General features: G+C 36.4%; 1 protein-coding gene across 1 annotated transcript in view; it reads left to right on the top strand.

Moving 5' to 3' along the window:
- The window catches only part of LOC121382717 (phosphatidylinositol 3-kinase catalytic subunit type 3-like), a 38357-nt gene extending 14181 nt beyond the window's left edge, over positions 1 to 24176 (top strand). The window contains exons 13-23 of the mRNA XM_041512270.1: positions 4428 to 4533; positions 6026 to 6142; positions 9249 to 9386; positions 14069 to 14197; positions 14762 to 14831; positions 15494 to 15643; positions 16300 to 16374; positions 18654 to 18822; positions 19930 to 20020; positions 21668 to 21793; positions 22915 to 24176. Of these exons, the coding sequence (XP_041368204.1) occupies positions 4428 to 4533; positions 6026 to 6142; positions 9249 to 9386; positions 14069 to 14197; positions 14762 to 14831; positions 15494 to 15643; positions 16300 to 16374; positions 18654 to 18822; positions 19930 to 20020; positions 21668 to 21793; positions 22915 to 22929 (1186 nt within the window). The 3' untranslated portion in view covers positions 22930 to 24176. The remainder of the gene's footprint in view (positions 1 to 4427; positions 4534 to 6025; positions 6143 to 9248; positions 9387 to 14068; positions 14198 to 14761; positions 14832 to 15493; positions 15644 to 16299; positions 16375 to 18653; positions 18823 to 19929; positions 20021 to 21667; positions 21794 to 22914) is intronic.
- The last annotated feature ends 1439 nt before the right edge of the window (positions 24177 to 25615 follow it).

Genomic DNA, 25615 nt, shown 5'->3' with positions numbered 1-25615 from the left:
AAGGTAAGTTTCTGCTACTTAACTACTGTGTTTAATGTTAGTGTGCTAGCCTCTAAGTGGGAAGGTAAGTTTCTGCTACTTAACTACTGTGTTTAATGTTAGTGTGCTATCCTCTAAGTGGGAAGGTAAGTTTCTGCTACTTAACTACTGTGTTTAATGTTAGTGTGCTATCCTCTAAGTGGGAAGGTAAGTTTCTGCTACTTAACTACTGTGTTTAATGTTAGTGTGCTATCCTGTAAGTGGGAAGGTAAGTTACTGCTACTTAACTACTGTGGTTAATGTTAGTGTGCTATCCTCTAAGTGGGAAGGTAAGTTACTGCTACTTAACTACTGTGTTTAATGTTAGTGTGCTATCCTCTAAGTGGGAAGGTAAGTTACTGCTACTTAACTACTGTGTTTAATGTTAGTGTGCTATCCTCTAAGTGGGAAGGTAAGTTACTGCTACTTAACTACTACTGTGGTTAATGATAGTGTGCTATCCTCTTAAGTGGGAAGGTAAGTTTCTGCTAATTAACTACTACTGTGGTTAATGTTAGTGTGCTATCCTCTAAGTGGGAAGGTAAGTTTCTGCTACTTAACTACTGTGTTTAATGTTAGTGTGCTATCCTCTAAGTGGGAAGGTAAGTTACTGCTACTTAACTACTACTGTGGTTAATGATAGTGTGCTATCCTCTTAAGTGGGAAGGTAAGTTTCTGCTACTTAACTACTACTGTGGTTAATGATAGTGTGCTATCCTCTTAAGTGGGAAGGTAAGTTACTGCTACTTAACTAATACTGTGGTTAATGATAGTGTGCTATCCTCTTAAGAGGGAAGGTAAGTTACTGCTACTTAACTACTGTGGTTAATGTTAGTGTGCTATCCTCTAAGTGGGAAGGTAAGTTTCTGCTACTTAACTACTGTGTTTAATGTTAGTGTGCTATCCTGTAAGTGGGAAGGTAAGTTACTGCTACTTAACTACTGTGGTTAATGTTAGTGTGCTATCCTCTAAGTGGGAAGGTAAGTTACTGCTACTTAACTACTGTGTTTAATGTTAGTGTGCTATCCTCTAAGTGGGAAGGTAAGTTACTGCTACTTAACTACTGTGTTTAATGTTAGTGTGCTATCCTCTAAGTGGGAAGGTAAGTTACTGCTACTTAACTACTACTGTGGTTAATGATAGTGTGCTATCCTCTTAAGTGGGAAGGTAAGTTTCTGCTACTTAACTACTACTGTGGTTAATGATAGTGTGCTATCCTCTTAAGTGGGAAGGTAAGTTACTGCTACTTAACTACTACTGTGGTTAATGATAGTGTGCTATCCTCTTAAGTGGGAAGGTAAGTTACTGCTACTTAACTAATACTGTGGTTAATGATAGTGTGCTATCCTCTTAAGAGGGAAGGTAAGTTTCTGCTACTTAACTACTACTGTGGTTAATGATAGTGTGCTATCCTCTTAAGTGGGAAGGTAAGTTACTGCTACTTAACTACTGTGGTTAATGATAGTGTGCTATCCTCTTAAGTGGGAAGGTAAGTTACTGCTACTTAACTACTGTGGTTAATGTTAGTGTGCTATCCTCTAAGTGGGAAGGTAAGTTACTGCTACTTAACTACTGTGTTTAATGTTAGTGTGCTATCCTCTAAGTGGGAAGGTAAGTTACTGCTACTTAACTACTGTGTTTAATGTTAGTGTGCTATCCTCTAAGTGGGAAGGTAAGTTACTGCTACTTAACTACTACTGTGGTTAATGATAGTGTGCTATCCTCTTAAGTGGGAAGGTAAGTTTCTGCTACTTAACTACTACTGTGGTTAATGATAGTGTGCTATCCTCTTAAGTGGGAAGGTAAGTTACTGCTACTTAACTACTACTGTGGTTAATGATAGTGTGCTATCCTCTTAAGTGGGAAGGTAAGTTACTGCTACTTAACTAATACTGTGGTTAATGATAGTGTGCTATCCTCTTAAGAGGGAAGGTAAGTTTCTGCTACTTAACTACTACTGTGGTTAATGATAGTGTGCTATCCTCTTAAGTGGGAAGGTAAGTTACTGCTACTTAACTACTGTGGTTAATGTTAGTGTGCTATCCTCTAAGTGGGAAGGTAAGTTTCTGCTACTTAACTACTGTGGTTAATGTTAGTGTGCTATCCTGTAAGTGGAAAGGTAAGTTACTGCTACTTAGCTACTGTGTTTAATGTTAGTGTGGTATCCTCTAAGTGGAAAGGTAAGTTACTGCTACTTAACTACTGTGTTTAATGTTAGTGTGCTATCCTGTAAGTGGGAAGGTAAGTTTCTGCTACTTAACTACTGTGTTTAATGTTAGTGTGCTAGCCTGTAAGTGGGAAGGTAAGTTTCTGCTACTTAACTACTGTAGTTAATGTTAGTATGCTAGCCTCTTAAGTGGGAAGGTAAGTTTCTGCTACTTAACTACTGTGGTTAATGATAGTATGCTAGCCTCTAAGTGGGAAGGTAAGTTTCTGCTACTTAACTACTGTGGTTAATGTTAGTGTGCTATTTTCTAAGTGGGAAAGTAAGTTTCTGCTACTTAACTACTGTGGTTAATATTAGTGTGCTATCCTGTAAGTGGAAAGGTAAGTTTCTGCTACTTAACTACTACTGTGGTTAATGATAGTGTGCTATCCTCTTAAGTGGGAAGGTAAGTTACTGCTACTTAACTACTACTGTGGTTAATGATAGTGTGCTATCCTCTTAGTGGGAAGTTAAGTTTCTGCTACTTAACTACTGTGTTTAATGTTAGTGTGCTATCCTCTAAGTGGGAAGGTAAGTTACTGGTACTTAACTACTGTGGTTAATGTTAGTATGCTAGCCTCTTAAGTGGGAAGGTAAGTTTCTGCTACTTAACTACTGTGGTTAATGATAGTATGCTAGCCTCTAAGTGGGAAGGTAAGTTTCTGCTACTTAACTACTGTGGTTAATGTTAGTGTGCTATTTTCTAAGTGGGAAAGTAAGTTTCTGCTACTTAACTACTGTGGTTAATATTAGTGTGCTATCCTGTAAGTGGAAAGGTAAGTTTCTGCTACTTAACTACTACTGTGGTTAATGATAGTGTGCTATCCTCTTAAGTGGGAAGGTAAGTTACTGCTACTTAACTACTACTGTGGTTAATGATAGTGTGCTATCCTCTTAAGTGGGAAGGTAAGTTACTGCTACTTAACTACTACTGTGGTTAATGATAGTGTGCTATCCTCTTAGTGGGAAGTTAAGTTTCTGCTACTTAACTACTGTGTTTAATGTTAGTGTGCTATCCTCTAAGTGGGAAGGTAAGTTTCTGCTACTTAACTACTGTGTTTAATGTTAGTGTGCTATCCTCTTAGTGGGAAGTTAAGTTTCTGCTACTTAACTACTGTGTTTAATGTTAGTGTGCTATCCTCTAAGTGGGAAGGTAAGTTTCTGCTACTTAACGACTGTGGTTAATGTTAGTGTGCTATCCTCTAAGTGGGAAGGTAAGTTACTGCTACTTAACGACTGTGGTTAATGTTAGTGTGCTATCCTCTAAGTGGGAAGGTAAGTTTCTGCTACTTAACGACTGTGGTTAATGTTAGTGTGCTATCCTCTAAGTGGGAAGGTAAGTTTCTGCTACTTAACTACTGTGGTTAATGTTAGTGTGCTATACTCTAAATGGGAAGGTAAGTTTCTGCTACTTAACTACTGTGGTTAATGTTAGTGTGCTATCCTCTAAGTGGGAAAGAAAATATAATTAAAATCTTTGCTGCTAATCAAAAGTGTATCCTACATGGCAACAGCCACTTTCTAGTAAGAGCCAACACTGATTAAACGTTGTGTTAAATTGTTGAACAAAAGTACATGTCATTTCAAATACGCTAGACTCAGAAGTTGGGTAGGGGCATAGGGTTTCGTTCACCCCAACCAGTGCCATACTACTGGTACATTAAAAAACATGCTATAAACTCTATGGACTCTGTGAAGTGCATATTTATTTTGTGACCACTGTTTCTAGCAGCTGATTATGATGACCAATTAAAGCAAAGTCATAAAGGTGGACTAGCCGATTATGACTTTCGACGTCACGCTTGTGATTTCACATGCATAGCTACATTACAAAATCTAGGCCATCATACAGTGCAGCTGAGATAAAAGAAATAAGAGCTTTTCCCCTTATTTTTTATGGACTGCAAGATAAAAATAAAAACTAGTTAATGATGTAGGATATCGGCTTTATCCTAGCGAAATGAGAAATTCTCCTCGGCAATCTTCGCAGAATTTCCCATTCTTACCTTCATAGGATAAAGCTGATATCCCACGTCATTAACTAGTTATTCTCTATATAAAATTCCTGCTGCTTTATAGTAGGAGTAGCATATGTGGTGGCAAATGGTTTTCAATCTATCTCCACCCAGTTTTGAAATAAATCATAAATAGAAAAAACAGGAGTAGTTTAAAATGTGAGATGTTTGTATGCTGTGTTTGTCAGGTACCTGACGGTCGAGTGTGAGGAGAAGGAGACTGCAGTGAAAGATGGAGCCGTCAGTGAGATGTACGTTACAGTCATGAAGAGATTCAGTCGAGCTCTCAGCAAGGTCTGTATTTGGGAAACAAGACATTATAGGCCGAATTACGAAGCCTGTTTTTATTAAACACAGGTGTTTAAGCATTGTTAAAGCAGGCTTTGTAAATTTGTCCCTCTGAACTAAAACAACTATTGTTTCATTTACCAGCTCACTTCACCATATTGTAACAGCATTTACTAATATAATATACAAACACACCTACACACAGTCACACCTCACCATGTTATATCATCATTTTCTAAAGCAAAATACAAACAAATATCTACAGTATTAATACTCAGTCTGACATCACCATGTCATATCATTGTTTACCAAAGCAAAATACAAACAAGACTATAATTTTAATAAACTCGGTCTCACCTCACCATATTGAATGACATCATTTACTAAATAAAGCAAAATACAAACACATCTACAGTTTTAATAAACTCAGTCTCACCTCACCGTATTAAATAACATTCACTAAAGCAAAATATAAACACACCTACAGTTTTAATAAACTCTGTCTCATCTCACCATATTAAATAACATTCACTAAAGCAAAATATAAATACACCTACAATTTTAATAAACTCAGTCTCATCTCACCATGTTATAGCATCATTTACTAATGCAAAATATAAACACCTTCAGTTTTAATAAACTCAGTCTCATCTCACCATATTAAATAACATCATTCACTAAAGCAAAATACAAACACAACTACAATTTTAATAAACTCCGTCTCATCTGACCATGTTACATGTATAACATCATTTACTAAAGCAAAATATAAACACACCTACAATTTTAATAGTCTTAGCATCATCACTATGAATAGCATGCAGTCTTCATTCAACGTACTAATCCCATGTTTTTTTTAATACTCTGTAGCAATCCATTGAAATTGCAACCTGTTTCTCAAATTTAAAATGGAGAGTAGTACTGTTTACATATGACATAGATGACAAGTATAGCTTTTACTGTATATTTTGCTGAGATATTGATAAACATTCCTTTTATTTACTTTTCACTGGTCATTTATTCATTTCAACTTGTTTCAGTGCTTATATCCAATTAAGGTTCAAACATGCTGTCCTGGACACACCTCAGCTTTCTGGTTAGTTGTTAGTGAGAGAAAAGTTGGTGTATTGGTCTTACACCTACCCACTGTGAACTCAGTACCTACCAGCCTTATGTCCGATGGCTTAACCACGACACTACCGATGCCGGTTCCATTGGGCAAAGTACTTTTACTTTCATTTCATTCATTTGAACTTATTTTCGTGCTTATATCCAATTAAGATTCTGGGCTGTCTGTCCAGGACAATGGGTTAGTTGTTAGTGGTTAGAGAGAGAGAAGAGGATGTAGTGGTCCTACACCTACCCACTGAGTCGTTAAAACTCGCTCTGGGTGGGAGCCGGTACCAGGCTGCGTACCCTGTACCTACCAGCCCTATGTCCGATGGCTTAACCATGACACCACCGAGACTGGTAGTAATTTACTTTTGTTTTTGTGCAGGGAGGACCAGAATGTAGACAGCGTCGGTCGTGGTTGGCTGAACAGCAGGTACTGATACATGGTATAGTGAACCTGGTGAAGCAAGTGGCTCGCGAAAGTGGAAACAGGTTAAAGAAAGTGAGCTTTTTTTATCTTATTCAATTTTTTAAAGCACCTGTTAAGTAATAGTCAGGGAGCTAAGCCTGAATTTTTTGGTCTACTATACTTTTTAATGTAAAATACAATGTAGTGGGTGTTAAGTGAGTTATAGTTTATCCTTATAAGACATATACAAATTTACCAGTACAGCTCTTAACATACATGGATACATTTATGTATGACAGCAAGTGTGAAATAAATAGTGTCAATGTCCAGCAACGCAGTGCTAAATCACATGATATTGCCAGATACCTGCTCTCTCACAGTAGGTAAAAACCGTCAGATTGGTAACCAAGACGTCTGCCATAAGGTTGTTACAACATATATATTTGAACTATACACTTGAAGGAATGGTGATACACTTGGGACAAATTAAGAAATATCATCTCCTTAGAACACTTCTGTGCTGTTTACTTTGCTCTTCCTCACCATAGTATAAGTGTTCAGGACATGTATTCCGAAGTGACAATACTATTTCATAAATGGCTTGGTCACATGTAGGCAATTTGAGGAATACATGTATTAGCTCAAATGCTTTGACTGTTGCTTAGGATTTTAAAAAAAACCCGAAACTGATTAATACACACCATATCGGAGGTGTAAATTTCAAATCAAGACCACTTACAAACGAGAGCTATCTTCATTAAATGCTATAAAGTATCCAAGCTGTTGGTATAATTTCTGGTAGTGAAATATGTAGCAACAGACTACCAGATAGTGAATAGCCTGCTGCTTTACATCAGAAGAGGGTACGACAGAGTGAGTGGTAAGTAAAATAACCAACTTCAATACCCTTATCACATGTCATCAGGTGTGTGTAACATGGAAATGTTTCCCCCATATTTTATGCTCTCGTGGAAACCTTAGTTCTTGTCTTCCTATTCAATGAATGGCTTAAAAATTCAACCATTTAAATTAGCTGATCAATGGCTACAGCTATTGTGGTTACACTAAAACAAAACTTAGATATTTTAGATTATTATCTAAATATGAAATTTATTTAGGTGTGTGTTTGTTATTATGTATACTTAAAGAAAACAGATATTAAGTTTAAAATCAACAAAATCATAGGTTTTGTCAATATTGGTGAATGTGAGAATGGTGTTCCCAATTGGTGTTTAAAAATAAAATGAGTTACAATATCTTCATCATACTATATTTAATAAACAGTATTTCTTTTTAATAATTGTATTTATATCATCTATTAACATATTTATTGTTATACATTTTTATACTCATGTACAGACTAATAGACCACAAATTATTAAAATATACAATTTTAATATTATCACAACTTGGCAATTAAGAAAATGGCCACTGCTAAAATATGCCATAGAAAAATAGGCTCCACAGCATTTTCCATGGCAGGTTTGAGGTTAATGTGTAAGAGAGCAGTTTAATTTGTCAGTATTACAAACAAAGAAAATAATTAAGAAAAGTGGCATTAAAATTTTTTAAAGTTTCACGGAAAAAGCCGTGGACAAATGAAAACTCCACAGCAATTTGCATTGCTGATTGCCGTGATCAGTTGCCAGGGTTGTTATTATGATATTTATTTTAATCAGAGAAAACCTGCATTAAACAAAGAGGGTTCAACTAATATTAAAATGTTTTAAAAGTAAAGACTTGGCATAATGCATGAAAACCTGCTAATGATAATAAATGCAATATATAAGAGGGGCTGTATTGTGATATGTCACATGACCTGTAGGGGTGCTTTTGTGTTGGCCCTCTTATCACATTTTATTCTGCATGAGATACACTAACTACATGCAAATCTGCTCTATCATGTTTTTATAAATTTCTATTTTATAGCTAAAAACAAACAAGCATAATATTACATTTTCAACATATTAATAGCAGCCATCTTGAAAAATGGCCACATTGCTAGTACACAATTTTTTTTAATTACTTTTAATTTTAAAATGCTCCCTATAATATATGCTATGTGCGTTCTAAGTTTCATTGTAATATTAAAATAAAAAAAATAAAAAATTAGTTTGAAAATAATCACTATTCGGTTCATTGTGTGAAAAATATCAGGGGTGCAGAAATGGAAAATATTTGACTTGCTCATCGGACCAAAACTAACTAAAATTTACTAGCCCACCAGAGTTTCTACTAGTCCACCAGTCTATAGAACAATATATTACTAAACATATTATAAAATACAGTCTTCACTTCAAATGATATATATAAATATATTAACAAAACATTATTAAGAACACTTGGTAAGTGATCAACATCATGTGGAAAACGAAATCAAAAAGAAAGATAGACCGTCGGACAGGAAGTTGCATTTTTTTAACTGGGCTATATCCCTCCCTACTACTAAATTAATTAACTAAACACAAGCTTGAAAGGTATCATGGAATAATGTTTCTTAATGTAACTTAGCATGTGCACAAGCACAAAATATATTATATATATAAGTGAATTAGTTAAATAGAGTTAACTAAACACAAACATGATATAAAAGGTAGCAATGAATTCTTTCAACTACTTTCTGTACATCTTTCAATTAGATGACTTTCCGAGTTACTTCATTTTTTTTCACTTTTAACACAAGCAAATGTTTGGATCTGTGATATAATTCATCCTAAATAAGAATTTAAGGAATTTTAACGATATTGACTTGTCTTGATACTATGTTTACTTTTTTCTCTTTTTTTGTTCAGTGGAATGAATCATGCTTAAAATTTTCATTCTATTGATGGATTAATCACAGAGGTGTGTCCCTTTTTTTACAGTTGTTTTGGTCACGGCAAAGAAATTTACAGGGTCAGTGCAGGGTCCAAATGGGACCTCGGTGAAAATAATGAATAATATCCCCTGAAGTCATATAATCCATGTACCCACAGTTTATTTAACTATACTGTGACAGGTCACATAATCTGTGTGACTATGTCTTTTATCGGTCAATTACTATATTACCCTGCCTTTAAAGTAGTCTGTATAGGCAGCATCTACCAGTGTGACAGTATTGTTTTTAATGCTAATTTTTTATCCTCACAATGTTATGTTCTTTCAACATGTGTTTTCAATGTCAATTTTTAATCCGTGTGTTATTGTTTTTCCAACGTAGATTGAAAGACTGCAAGGCTTGCTTCTGGACCAAGAAACGTTCAGGAAAAACTTTGCCGATTTTGAACAGTTGCCGTTACCTCTGGATCCCAGTGTGATGGTGCGAGGCATTATTCCGGAAAAAGCAATGCTTTTCAAGGTAATCACTACATGGATCTTAGATCCCTTGCTATTAATGGAAAAATGTAACAGGTTTCCTCTCTAAGACTATATGTCAAAATTACCAAGTGTTTGACATCCAATAGCCGATGATTAATAAATTAATGTGCTCTAGTGGTGTCGTTAAAGAAAACAAAGTTTATTTTACATGGATCTTACTTCATTATAAATGTTTGTTTTTTTCATTGTGGAGATTTTTGTGTTTGGCTCTCTGTGCATTGAGTTACAGCCAGTGCACCACAACTGGTATATCAAAGGCCCTGGTATGTGCTATCCTGTCTGTGGGATGGTGCATATAAAAGATCCCTTGCTACTAATGGAAAAAAATGTAGCAGGTTTCCTCTCTAAAACTATGTCCAAATTACCAAATGTTTCACATCCAACAGCTAATGATTAAAGGAGACCGGACACCAAACTATATATACGGCGTAATGAATTTGTTTGCCGTCATAAACCACAACACGCATCTACCGCACTCCCCTTAATGACCAAGTTAAGCGTGCCAGTCTTGGTTGAGGTTTTTTTTCGCCGATCTCCGATGTTTGCCGGAAACTGTCGACAATTGATGAGCTAGACCCGTGACGTCATCGATGAGAGGAAAACTGAAGAAACTACCAAGCAGCATGGACGAATTTAGCGATTCAAGTGACGAAGAATTGTGTCCAGCTGGTGCTAATGGCATCAAACAGTGTCAGTTTGAACCACTTATCAGAGACTTTGTCCCTAATCCTGGAAATGTTGTCTTAGACGAAAATTCAGATGAATCAACTGCCGATGAAGACGAGAAAGCCACATGGTCATAGACTAGCATACAAGCATTTTTTTAAACATAATTTTTTATGACTTTTTTTAATGTAAACTGAAACAAATGGACCTAATTAGAAGAAAAACACGAAATGTAATAATATTTCATCATAAATCTTGTTCAGCATAGATGTAAATATGACACGTCAGTGGATATTTTAGAGACCGATTTTGCAAATTTGCAAAAAGCGTCCCCTCCTCACCAAAGCAAGATATAATAATTTAACAAAAAACTAAATTAGCACAATTTTCTTTGTTAGCTTAACTAGTTATGCTCCAAGTTTTAATGTGTTTGGTTAAACCGTGTATTTTTAATTATTAAGAAAATGTGTTACCAGTCTGCCGAAACTGTCCACAGCTGGGTACAGAAACACAGAAATGTTGGAAAATATTATACTGTTGCGACATACTGACAATCAATTTACAACTAATATGTCTTATCGACAGTATTATTATGTAGTCTTTGAATTTATTAATATAAAATACAACAGGCCCGTAGGAACTAGGGAGGGGCGGGCCTAGGGGCTTGTTCTCCATAACACACTCTAGGATGAAAAAGTATGTTTTAAATTTTCACTACTCGACATAAATAAAGATGATACAAAGATAAAAATCTAGATTGTATCCTTCACTTGTATTCCCCCTCCACCCCACACTTCAAATATCGTTCCTACAGGCCTGTACAAATGTAGATAATATGTAGAGGGTGAGGTTAGGAGCCAGTTCCTTTTATCTTTAGGATTTTATAATCATGATTTCAAACCAACTGTTTCAGGTAGTTTGCTCCACATACTGACATAAAACACATTTGTTATATATTGGAATGAAATAAAAATAATTACAATATATCCAGTGTTATTTTCTTTAATCATTCATGGAGGAAGAAGGAAGTCCTGATGAAAATATATTACAGGTAAAACAAAATAATATATGATGCTTATTTCATGTGGTAACTATTGTTAATTTGCTTTAAATTGCTAGATGCCAAAAGTGATTAATTATATTATTTTATGGTAACAGTCGAAAATTAGACGACCAATTGTTTCAACCTCTGCTAAAGGTACCAAGTTTACTGCCAGAAAATAATTTGAGGGTATGTAATAAAACAGGCCACACACACACACACACACACAAACACACACACTTGTGAGCTTTTTTTATCACACTAATTTTTGCCATTGTAACCAAAATCTGATGTAGAGTGCCACCCCCCCCTCCCCCCCCCCCCTCCACCACCTCCCAAAGTCGTTCCTACGGGCCTGTAAAAACTAAATATATTCAAAGGAGTATATTGGGTAGTTATAGGTTTGAAATGTTTTTTTATTAGACATTTTATTTCATGCACTTTTACAAATTTTAAACAGCAATTATGTTACTATAATCTATCGAAAAAATAAAAAATTATATATATATATATATATATATATATATATATATACACACATGTATATATATATATATATATATATATACACATTAATTTCTAAGATTTTTTAGTACATACATGTAAGTTTACCCTCCCTCCGCACCCTCTGGCAGAAACCCAGGGTAGGTAAAACAATCATTTGGTGTAGAGTATTTTTAATATGACATACAGAACGCATTGAAAAGTACTATTTTAATATGCTTTAATAATCAACATTAGCTTTAAAACTAATTAACCACCATTCCTTCTGGCCAGAGTACGTATGTTGTTCCTGCCAAAGTGTTAGCATTTTAATTTGAATGACAATATACTGAACTGACGATAAACATTGTTAACAAATGTAATAATTCACATTTTGAAGCTGTTTTGTTATGAGGTTAACAGACCAACGAGATCAAGAGACGTTAGTATGGAGTCGTTATGGGCTGTCGATGAAAATTAATTTGGTAATTATAGGTAAATAAATGTGAAGTTTAAATATTCGTATGTGAACAAATTGCAATAACTTTATTTAATGTATATCTTAAGTACATACTTGTTTTAATTTTCACATAGTAAATGTACAATAACCTGCTGTATTTAGTTGGTGTTCGACGACAATAATGCGTCCATGTTTTAAAACAACTTTCGTTTTTTTGGAAATCGAAACCACGATTTTGGCCGTTTCTTGGGATACATTGCTGTTACTGTTGCCGTTAAACACTGCACAGTTAACCATCATATAATTACGTCGACAGTATATAATAACACTAATTATCTTGTAAATTAAATTTCCGATAAACCTGGAGACAAAAAAAAAAGACAACTAAAAGGCACAACCAAAGAATCAACACGTGTACCGGTATTGCTTGATAACTCTCACCGATGACGTATTGCCGCGCTTTCATTCAGATCTATGCATAATCCCGCCCACTTCTGTTTTTACCCCAAACCTAAGACGCGCAGCTGACCGGTGACTCGCAGCGAGCCATGCGTTCGAGTAATGCGGTCTTTGACGCTGACTTAATCCATTACACACTACATGTATTTTGGTGTTCGGTCTCCTTTAATATATCAGTGTGCTGTAGTGGTGTTATTAAACAAAACAAACTTTCTTTCTCTGTGCCCTGAGTTTTAATGTTTAACCTCATTTGATTTCTCGCAAACTATAAGTTCTTGATCAAGTTGCACATGTAATGTGTTTGATCATCTGAATGCAGGTTAAAAAAACCTTAATTTTTAATTTAAAATGTTTTCAAGTTTAAAAATATTTTAAGGTTTTAGTAAATAGAACTAGATTATTCATGAATTTGACACCATAAATCATTTTAACTTTTTAATTATTATTTTGTTTTCCCACCAAAACAGGCAATTTCTTTTCAGCTTAACTTGACCTATAAGTCTTTGTCCCAAATATCCCAACAGGTGATTTTTTAGAAATCTTGTGTAAAACCCGGTTGACTGCTTGCCTGAGGTGCTTTCATCGCAGGATTGATCCACCTCAGTGCATCCATTCAACTGATTGGATTTTTTCTTGTTCCAACCAGTCCACTACAACTGGACACGGCCGTGGTATGTGCTTTCCTGTCTGTGAGAAAGTGCATATAAAAGATCTGTTGCTACATTAGGATGACTACATGTCAGAATTTACAAATGTTTGATATCCAATAGCTGATAATTAATTAATGTGCTCCAGTGCTGTTGTTAAACAAAGCAAACTTTAACAAACCGTTTCTTCTTCCGGTCATGCAAAATATTTAACGAGCTTGATTCAGTGATGGTGGTTCTGGGAGAGAGGAAAGGAATGTTATAGCTGTTTCTAACAAGATCTTCTACAATCACATAGGGTACTCTTACCGATTAGCAGCAAGGGACCTTTTATACAAACGTTTCCAACGACCTTTGAAATATATGTCACTTGTGTGATGATGAAAAGCCAGATGGGTTTGTCCACTGACGGTGATCGATCCTATGACCTATTGTACTTCATATGAGCACTCTATTCCACTGAGCTACATTATGTCCACTCTATCAACAGATTAAGAAGTTTGTTTTGTTTAACAACACTACTATTGGACAGACCAAAGTTAAAGTTTGTTTAAGACATGAGTTGAGCACATTGATTTATTAAACATCGGCTATTGGATGTCACTAGTTAGATAATTCTGTCACTTAGGGTTCATTTTCCCTTTAGCAACAGTGGATCGTTTGTATGCACTTTCATACAGACAGGACAGCACATACCATGTCCTGACACCCCAGTTGTGAAGACCTGGTTGAGATGTGGAAAATCCCTGATTGGTCCACCAAGGGGTTTGATCCTATGACCAAAGCACCACCAACACGTGCTGTACTGATTGTGCTAAATCCAGCCTCCATTGATGATGTCATATTGAACATGTAGATCCTACCCCAAAGTGTAACCATTAAGAAAACATTTAATCTGTTTTCAGAGTGCCTTGATGCCAAGCCGACTGACATTCCGCACTGTGGCGGGAGATGAGTATGTGACAATATTTAAACACGGAGACGACCTGCGCCAGGATCAGCTCATTCTTCAGATCATCACACTCATGGATAAGGTTACACATGTTTTGTTATTTCTACTCGTGTTTTAAGAGCACCTCATAGATAGATACGTTCTTAACATTACATATATATTTTGAAATTTTTGCCAGTATTTTAAGAACACCTCGAAGATAGATACATTTGTGATTTTTTGCCAGTATTTTAGGAGCACCTCATAGATGGAAAAATCTACTGAATGGAAACATTTTCTGTATACAAATTATTTAGAGGCACTGATCCTTGTTATTAGGCAATGTGGAATATGTTTGGCTATCACTGCTTAAATTACATGTTACTTAGAATGTCTTGTGTTAATTAGTCATTCTGGTGTTTGCAATAAATACAAATACATTTGATGTGAAACTAAAAAAATTCAATTTTAAACATAATTTCTTCTTCCATATTTGCATAGATGTTTTTTTTTAAATTATATTTTCAAGGTTTTACCTTCTTGTCATTCTTTATCCATGGGAATATATTAGTATAAACATATGTGCTACTTTACCATGTTGTGAAGTATAAATTCAAAATTCATTTTGTCAGCTTTTCTCTTCACTTTTTCTTTTAATTTATTTCAGCTGTTGAGCAGAGAAAATCTTGATCTAAAACTTACCCCCTATAAGGTTTTAGCAACAAGTAGCAAGCATGGCAAGTCTTACTGTCTACTGTTTTTAAAATATACATTTGTAACTGTCAACTTTGTGTTATACATTTAAAGTTTTTCTTAATTGTCAAGAATTTATGCAAAGGTTAATCTTTCAGTGACTTAGGATGTACATGTAAGCTGAATAGTTAAAATAAAATGTGTGTCATTGAAGTAATTGAATCTTAAACTGACAACATATAATCAGTTAGATAAAATCTTAAAATATTTTAAGTATATTCATTGTCTCTTTTTATGTCAAATTCACAGACAGCTCTTAGTAATAATCTCTGATTTGGTGGGCGGGACATACCCCAGTGGTAAAGCGCTCACTTTGTGGGCCATCGGGTTTGGATCGATCACCGTCGGTGGGCCCATTGGGCTGTTTCTCATTCCAGCCAGTGCACCACAACTGGTATATCAAAGGTCGTGGTATATGCCATCCTGTCTGTGGGACATTGCATATAAAAGATCCCAGCTTGCTGCATTAGGAAAAATGTAGTGGCTTTCCTCTGATGACTTCGTGCCAGAATTACCAAATGTTTGACATCCAATAGCTCTAATGGTGTCGTTAAACAAAACAAACTTTAATCCCTTATTTGGCAAGAACCTGCAAAATTTATTTTCCCATTCTAGATTTTTTCATTTCTAATTGACTATGTTGCAGGTTTTGTTCAGTTTATTGATTCCATCGGTGTGGCTGATGTACTTAATGAGTTTGGGAGTATTCAGAATTTCTTCAAGAAATATGCGCCGTGTGAGAACGGTCCATACGGAATACAGCCTGAAGTGATGGACAACTACATCAAGAGTTGTGGTCAGTTGTGGTCGAATATTTTGTCAAATGTTACATATCAAGTTTGAGTTTCATTGAACTTAGGAATTTTTTTTTTTTAAATCCGACCTTTTGTTTTGCAATGCCTGTTACTTACCAAGTTTATGTATTATAGTGATTTACCCACTTCACAAAAGTATGTCCCTTAAATTTAGGAGATATGGGAAATTGTTTGGTTCGGTAGGGGACATGTATTGCTTTAGCAGTTCTCTAATAATGCTTGTTTCAACTGGGTACTATTTTGGTTGTACATGTAGTGTTGTGAGATCGATATCATAATATAGTGTGTGATTAATGTTGTATGTTGTGTTATTTCAGCTGGTTACTATTTTGGTTACTGTGTTGTGAGATCGATATCATAATATAGTGTGTGATTAATGTTGTATGTTGTGTTGTTTCAGCTGGTTACTATTTTGGTTACTGTGTTGTGAGATCGATATCATAATATAGTGTGTGATTAATGTTGTATGTTGTGTTGTTTCAGCTGGTTACTATTTTGGTTACTGTGTTGTGAGATCGATATCATAATATAATGTGTGATTAATGTTGTATGTTGTGTTGTTTCAGCTGGTTACTGTGTTGTGAGATCGATATCATAATACAGTCTGTGATTAATGTTGTATTTTGTGTTATTTCAGCTGGTTACTGTGTGGTTACATATCTCCTTGGTGTTGGTGACAGACATCTTGATAACCTGCTTCTCACCAAGACAGGTAAAACTATATTTAACTTTTCATGGCATGCTGATGTATTTGATTTTGTTTTGTTTAACGACACAACTAGAGCATATTGATTTATTAATCATTGGATGTCAAAACATATGGTAATTCTGACACGTAGTCATTGGAGGAAACCCACTACATTTTTCCTAATGCAGCCAGTGCTCTTTTATATGCACTTTCCCACAGACAGGACAGCACATACCAAGGCCTTTGATATACCAATCGTGGTGCACTTGCTGGATTGAGAAATATCCCAATGTGCCCACCGATGGGGATCGATCCTAGACCAACTGTGCATCAGGCGAATGTTTTACCACTGGGTTATGTCCTGTTCCCCCGATGTATTAGGATTCAAACAGTAAATAATATGTATTATGATACACCCTACATTCACTTGACATACACCGGCCTCAGTGGCGTTGTGGCAGGCCATCGGTCTACAGGCTGGTAGGTACTGGGTTCGGATCCCAGTCGAGGCATGGGATTTTTAATTCAGATACCGACTCCAAACCCTGAGTGAGTGCTCCGCAAGGCTCAATGGGTAGGTGTAAACCACTTGCACCGACCAGTGATCCATAACTGGTTCAACAAAGGCCATGGTTTGTGCTATCCTGCCTGTGGGAAGCGCAAATAAAAGATCCCTTGCTGTCTGTCGTAAAAGAGTAGCCTATGTGGCGACAGTGGGTTTCCTCTCCAAATCTGTGTGGTCCTTAACCATATGTCTGACACCATATAACCGTAAATAAAATGTGTTGAGTGCGTCATTAAATAAAACATTTCTTTCTTTCGCTTGACATACAATAGCCAATGTATTCCTTATTGTGGGGTGTTGTTAACCATTCATCCCCTTCATATTCGGAGTGATATAGTTGGTAGTTTTCTTAAGTCTGTAGGACTGAATCTCCTTGGTGGACCTAAAGTTTTCTTCCCATCCCAGCCTGTTCACCACGACTGGTGCATCAAAAGCTGTGGTAAGTGGGAAAAGTGCATAGAAAATATACCTTAATGCAAATGGCAAAAATGTACATTTCCTTTGAAGACCGTGTGTCAAATTAATGAAATAGAGAATAATACATGAGTGGCCATTAGATACCATTTTTCTCACAGCGAAAGCGAGTTTGATACTTTTCTGAACAACGAGTTGTAAGATAAATGGTATCTAACAGACACAAATGTATTATTCTATTTCTTACATATCCTTAAAAACCAGGTTTTAAGCAAATTTTAACATCTTTTTCGACTAAAAGTTATTTACATCCGTTGCACTTGTAGTTAACTTACGTATCACAGACCCATGATTGTCAAGTTAACTATATGTCACAATGTAATCGATTTCCATTATGTAGTTTTTCATTGGATGTATGTCAGTGGTGACCTGGTTATCACCTAGGAGCAGCCAGTCGTATGTCTTGAACTTATTAACACACGTACATATGTAAACAACCATGTGTTATCAAAAAGAATGCATGGTGTTCTCACCAACGGGTATGTAAGAAATGTGTGTCATCCAATAGCTGGTGATTAATAATTTTTTCCTCGAGTCCATTGTGGGTCAGAAGCTCTGATCTCTTTGCTTTGATTGGTTCTCTCAGTTGCTAAATGCTTACTGAATTTGATGACAAAGACAACTAAGTTAAAACTTCCTCAAATAGCTCCTTAAGTTTACTTTCGATGAACCATTCCAAATCATGCGTAAAATTACCTCATGAAAACTGTGCAAATTTTTATTTTTTGGACAACCCTATGGGACAATCAAAATTCAATAGCGCCACAAATGCCCCTGCCAGCTATCCACCATGGTCGGGCTACTAGTGCTCTCTCGCACTTGTCCCTTCTCCCACCCACCTCAACGCTATCCTGTCCTGCACGAAGGAGCCAGCATAAGTTGACACCTGCGCCCACGACAGGCATACTCTACAACAGCTTGCTCTGAATGTGCACGTTAAGTCCTATGACCTGACCTGACCTGATGACAAAGACACAGTTTAGATATATCCTCTACTAATGCTATTCAGACCAATCCATTTGTTATGGGGGGAATTACACGGTCTAAGTGAATCCTGTGCTTATAATAAATATTTGTGACAGGTCCTTAATTTATGGGGGAACTGCTTTATGGCATCAGCTCAAGATAACTATTTATTTTATGACAAATCAATTTGTTTCTAACTTCTTGATAGATAGCCCAATAATTTTATATTTTTTAAATTATTGTACGGAAACCTCATTAAAAACATTCCTAGTTTATTGGTGTTTGTTTTTGTTTTCAGGCAAACTCTTCCACATAGACTTCGGTTACATCCTTGGTCGTGATCCAAAACCTCTGCCGCCTCCGATGAAGCTTTGTAAAGAGATGGTAGATGCGATGGGGGGCTCGGGTGCTGAGCACTTCCATGACTTTAAAAAACACTGTTACACGGCATTCCTTACTCTCAGAAGGTGTGTATTATTGGACCTTAACCCTACGAACATGAGTTGAATCCAAACCCTCCTCAGACTTGCCAGGAGAGGGTCTTGTAAGTTGGATGACTTGTGCCCATTCCTGTTGCATTTTATATGCAGTCAAATACGTTTCAATCAGAGATGCCAGCCACTATGGAATTGTTACGATTTTAAGGATAGTTTTAAATGTTAGTATTGTTCTGTTAAAAATTACAATTTCATACAAAACATATGATTTATAATTTTTAATGTTGCCTGATATTATATTGCAAGGAAGAGTTTTGCCCTAACAACATAAATAAAACAAGTGGTGTAACAAATGATTGAATTACTATCAGTCATATAACATTTCTATTTTGATATTTAAATCTCTGTTATTTATTATCATGATTTCTTTAACACAGCAGAAGTGTACATGGCTAAACATCTGTATTTATCATAAATTATTAAATAAACACAGCTGATTAGAGAAATTACATTTCTCCCATCCCTAGCTAACCAAGACAGACTCATTCCATGACATCAGCCCATATGTAATAAATTTGTCTTGCATAGGCTATGATGTCATTGAATTTAACATGTGGAGTATTATGGCATTGGTAATATATGACGTCATATTAATGTGAGTTGGTTAGTTTTAGATCAATATTTTATTATTAAAACTTTCATTATAAAAGTTATCTTATCAATTTGTAGTGTTAAATTTTATTTAACACATAAAACAGATGCGGCAAATATGATAGTGTAGTTTATTTATGATAAAACGGTCAAAAGAAGTTACTTTTTCAGCCATCTTTGTTTGTTCATGTAAAATAATGGTTTATTTATGAAATGGATGGGAGAAAAAGATTCTATCATACATGTATGTGGGCATATGGGATAGAAAAAGTACACTCTTGATGGTGGAAATTTTGACATTGGGACTCTGCAAGCTTCGTCCTGGGTCGAAATTTCTACCACCTTGGGTGTACTTTTTCTATCCCACATGACTGCATATGATGGAGACTAACACATTTATTACATTTATTTTGTAAATTTTGCTCTAGATGTTTATCTACAGATGTCCTAAATGATTACAGGATTAATACTCTCTTTTTTTCTCAGATCATCAAATTTATTCCTTAATCTGTTTTCTCTGATGGTTGATGCCAACATTCCAGACATTGCTTTAGAGCCAGACAAAGCTGTGAAAAAGGTACGACTTGTTTAAAACACATAAATTCTTAAAGGGACTGTAAGATGTTTTTGACTAATACAATTTTGTGATGACTAGAATTACACATTAAATACATTTTCTTGTTTAGAATATCAGTGTCTGTATATCCCGGGTGTTTCTCATCTTCCTAATGTTTGTAAGTAGCCCAAAACTGGATTTGGTATTCCAATAATTTTATATGTATGAAAAAAATATATGTTAGGAAATAAAATTAAGTTTGACCTGATACAAACACTAGGGTGATCAGAAACATGTTTAATGTACAGCCTCTAATATTTTATTTAGAAAAAGATATTTCATATGTAATTACAATCATTAACAAGTCTCTGTTGGTCAACATTATTATAACAATCGCCGAAAACTTACGACAGTCCCTGTAAACAAGGCTTTGACATCCATCATGCCGGATTCTAGTTCAGTTCATGTTTAGCAGTTTGGTTACTGTGAGTTTAAGCACTGGTTATGAAGATCAACAGATCAAATGCCATAATTGTTATAAGACCATCAGATCATAATATGCAACAGATTATAGTGCAAAACCATAATGTCAAAACTGTTCCCCCCCCAAAATCATACATACATGTAACCTGATCTGTGACCTCAGGCACTTCCCCTCCTCCCTCGAGTCATATGGACTGTTCTGAACATTCCAACAGCCAATCAGATACATTTATCTCTGCTTATCCAAATCATACATACATGTAACCTGATCTGTGATCTCAGGCACTTCCCCTCCTCCCTCGAGTCATATGGACTGTTCTGAACATTCCAACAGCCAATCAGATACATTTAGCTCTGCTTATCATACATACATGTAACCTGATCTGTGATCTCAGGCACTTCCCCTCCTCCCTCGAGTCATATGAACTGTTCTGAACATTCCAACAGCCAATCAGATACATTTAGCTCTGTTTATCATACATACATGTAACCTGATCTGTGACCTCAGGCACTTCCCCTCCTCCCTCGAGTCATATGGACTGTTCTGAACATTCCAACAGCCAATCAGATACATTTAGCTCTGCTTATCCAAATCATACACACATGTAACCTGATCTGTGACCTTGGGCACTTCCCCTCCTCCCTCGAGTCATATGAACTGTTCTGAACATTCCAACAGCCAATCAGATACATTTAGCTCTGCTTATCATACATACATGTAACCTGATCTGTGACCTCGGGCACTTCCCCTCCTCCCTTGAGTCATATGAACTGTTCTGAACATTCCAACAGCCAATCAGATACATTTAGCTCTGTTTATCATACATACATGTAACTTGATCTGTGATCTCAGGCACTTCCCATCTTCCCTCGAGTCATATGAACTGTTCTGAACATTCCAACAGCCAATCAGATACATTTAGCTCTGCTTATCCGAAAGTATTGACTTATCTTAACCAATGTTTTAAAAACATTTATTATAATTCTTTTTTAAATACATATTTACTATCCCGAAACCAATATGGCCATTTCAGAGATCATCTCCTCCAATAACTGTATACCAATACACTATGAATACTGGTTTCTTTCACTTACGCATTTCTGTTAATAAATTTTCCATGTTATACAGTGTTCTGTAACACTAACCATTTGACTACAGCTAACAGCGAGTATGTTTGTGTTCAGGTTCAGGAGAGGTTTGTATTGCACTACACGGATGAGGAGGCGGTACACTACATGCAGAGTTTGATTGACATCAGCATCCAGGCCATGATGGCGGCCATTGTGGAGCAGCTGCACAAGGTGGCAATGGTAGGTAGTCTCACCGCCACTCGTTTTGTCTGGTGGACAGCAGTTAGTTTCACTCAGGGCTGTTCCAAAATTAAAAATGGTGGAGTTGGGAGGCATTGTAATTGTTATTTTATATGAATGGTAGGTATGCTGAATTTGTTTTTCATGCATATAATATATATAGTTTAACTACAGTTTTATTTTATGGCTGGTGGGTATATAAAAAAGGTGCCTAGTGCCTCTCCAATTAGCTCCAAAATTACTTCAGAACCATTCCTAATTATGAGCCAAAATTACCTCAAGAAATTGAGCAAACTATTTACTTTTTGGACATTTTCAAAATTCAGTAGCATCACAAATACCCCTGCCCGCTACTAACCTTAGTCAGGCTGTTTGTGCTCTCTTACACACACACGCACACACGCACGCACTTACACACACACTACCCCTTTTTCGTCCTGGACGGAGGAGCCGGCGTCAGTGGACAGCTGTGTTCATGACAGGCGTCTGCTGCAACAGCTTGCTCTGAATGTGCATGTTAAAACCTATGACCTGACCTGAATGCCTCTCCCATGTAATCAGTTCTGGAACTGCCCTCATTAGTAGTACTAAGAGAGTGGAGATAGCAGGAAAATATGACAAAACACCTTTTGGGGTTTAGACGTGCCCTTTTTGTCTAGCTGGAGAAGACCCTATCTTACTGTGCCTGGTGTTTTTTCACTCTGCCCCCAGTTACTTTAGATTAGATTTGGCCCTGGTTATGTAGTGTAGATAAACTGGCCAACTTGCCATTACCACTTAATAAAGTGGTACCGGGTAATGGCAGGTTGGCTAGTTTCACTACAACGCTATGTTTTATTCAGACTAACATTGCATGTTGTATTAGAGTAGATATCCAACTCCTTGACAAAGTTACAAAACAATAATTCATATCAAGATCTTAGAAAAATTATTATCTGCAATTTTGTTTTCCAACAATGCAACACAAGTTTTAGACATTCTTTTGCATCATTCATTTTTAAAGTAGCAGATGTTTTGTTCATATTGCTAGACTTTTTGAAAAGGGAAATAGTAGCTCTAATGATGCAAATATGCTGTTCTTTGTATAGTAACCAATGTCTTTCATTTTATTTTGTTTTCAGTACTGGAGGAAATGATTTGTGGGACCCGAAAAGCCTTCACTCCTCTGTGATAAGCATTGACACATTTGAAACATTGTTCTGCGATACTAGAATTATGTTTTGAAATAGATTGTTATCTTTCATTGACACTGAGAAGATCAACAAATCTTTTGCTAGTCAACGCACAATGGACTGAGAGTATCACCAGGTGTTTTGAGAGTTGAAACACACCAGATTACGTCTTCGTCAAAATATCCTTGGATAACAATATCAACAGATGACTGTCAATATATACTGGACTAAGAATATCAACAGATGATCGTCAATACATACTGGACTAAGAATATCAACAGATGATCGTCAATTCATACTGGACTAAGAATATCAGCAGATGTTTTCTTAGTCAAAATATCACTGGCTAAGAATATCAACAGATGATCGTCAGTACATACTGGACTAAGAATATCAACAAATGATCGTCAATACATACTGGACTAAGAATATCAACAGATGATCGTCAATACATACTGGACTAAGAATATCAGCAGATGATCGTCAATACATACTGGACTAAGAATATCAGCAGATGATCGTCAATACATACTGGACTAAGAATATCAGCAGATGTTTTCTTAGTCCACATATACTGAACTGAGAGTATCGACAGATGTTTTATTTGTTGATATATGTGTTAGGGGATTAACAGATGTTTTATTTGTTGTTTTATTTGTTGATATATGTGTTAGGGGATTAACAGATGTTTTATTAGGTGATATGTTTGTTTAAAAGACCTGGGGCCTAATTCACTAATCTCTCGCAACTTTGCAGTACTAAAAGGCTTACAAAGAGGCTCCTGGTCTCATTTGACCTAGAGAATGAACGAGGAAACTCGGTACCACCACGTAGGCTAATCCTAGAGAGGAAACTCGGTACCACCACATAGGCTAATCCTACTGAAAAGAATTGAGATATCTTTTATATACACTTCCCATAAACAGGACATCAGGTATGATACCACAACCTTTAGTATACATACCAGTCATGGGACACTGGTTGGATTGGAATAAACTCCATTGAGGGCAATTGATCCTACATTAATTGCATCTTAGACGAGCATGCCAGCCCCTATCCATTCAAAAGTTCATTACTGAAAGCAAATGTATAAATATTGACATAATTATGTACTGTGTGTGTGTGTGGGGCATGATTTAGCTCAGTCGGTTGAATGCTAGCTTCAGGTGCCTGTGTCACAGGATCAAACCACCTTGGTGGATCCATTCAACTGATTGTTTCTTTTCAATTCCAACCAGTGCACCACAACTGGTCAAAGGCCGTGGTATGTGCTTTCCTGTCTGTGGGAAAGTGCATATAAAAGATCCATGGCTGCATTAGGAAAAAGGTAGCGGGTTTCCTCTGATGACTATGAGTCAGTACATACTGGTTTCCTCTGATGACTACGAGTCAGTACATACTGGTTTCCTCTGATGACTACGAGTCAGTACATACTGGTTTCCTCTGATGACTATGAGTCAGTACATACTGGTTTCCTCTGATGACTATGAGTCAGTACATACTGGTTTCATCTGATGACTATGTGTCAGTACATACTGGTTTCATCTGATGACTATGTGTCAGTACATACTGGTTTCCTGTGATGACTATGTGTCAGTACATACTGGTTTCCTCTGATGACTATGTGTCAGTACATACTGGTTTCCTGTGATGACTATGTGTCAGTACATACTGGTTTCCTGTGACATAGTACTGGTTTCCTGTGATGACTATGAGTACATACTGGTTTCCTCTGATGACTATACAGTACATACTGGTTTCCTCTGATGACTATGAGTCAGTACATACTGGTTTCCTGTGATGACTATGTGTCAGTACATACTGGTTTCCTGTGATGACTATGTGTCAGTACATACTGGTTTCCTCTGATGACTATGAGTCAGTACATACTGGTTTCCTCTGATGACTATGAGTCAGTACATACTGGTTTCCTCTGATGACTATGAGTCAGTACATACTGGTTTCCTCTGATGACTATGTGTCAGTACATACTGGTTTCCTCTGATGACTATGTGTCAGTACATACTGGTTTCCTCTGATGACTATGTGTCAGTACATACTGGTTTCCTGTGATGACTATGTGTCAGTACATACTGGTTTCCTGTGATGACTATGTGTCAGTACATACTGGTTTCCTGTGATGACTATGTGTCAGTACATACTGGTTTCCTCTGATGACTATGAGTCAGTACATACTGGTTTCCTCTGATGACTATGAGTCAGTACATACTGGTTTCCTGTGATGACTATGTGTCAGTACATACTGGTTTCCTGTGATGACTATGTGTCAGTACATACTGGTTTCCTGTGATGACTATGTGTCAGTACATACTGGTTTCCTCTGATGACTATGAGTCAGTACATACTGGTTTCCTCTGATGACTATGAGTCAGTACATACTGGTTTCCTGTGATGACTATGAGTACATACTGGTTTCACTGATGACTATGTCAGTACATACTGGTTTCCTGTGATGACTATGTGTCAGTACATACTGGTTTCCTGTGATGACTATGTGTCAGTACATACTGGTTTCCTGTGATGACTATGTGTCAGTACATACTGGTTTCCTGTGATGACTATGTGTCAGTACATACTGGTTTCCTCTGATGACTATGACAGTACATACTGGTTTCCTCTGATGACTATG

This window comes from Gigantopelta aegis, chromosome 2 (genome assembly GCF_016097555.1).
Source record: "Gigantopelta aegis isolate Gae_Host chromosome 2, Gae_host_genome, whole genome shotgun sequence".
In the NCBI taxonomy this organism is placed as follows: domain Eukaryota; kingdom Metazoa; phylum Mollusca; class Gastropoda; order Neomphalida; family Peltospiridae; genus Gigantopelta; species Gigantopelta aegis.
This window is presented reverse-complemented; position numbering and strand designations above follow the sequence as displayed.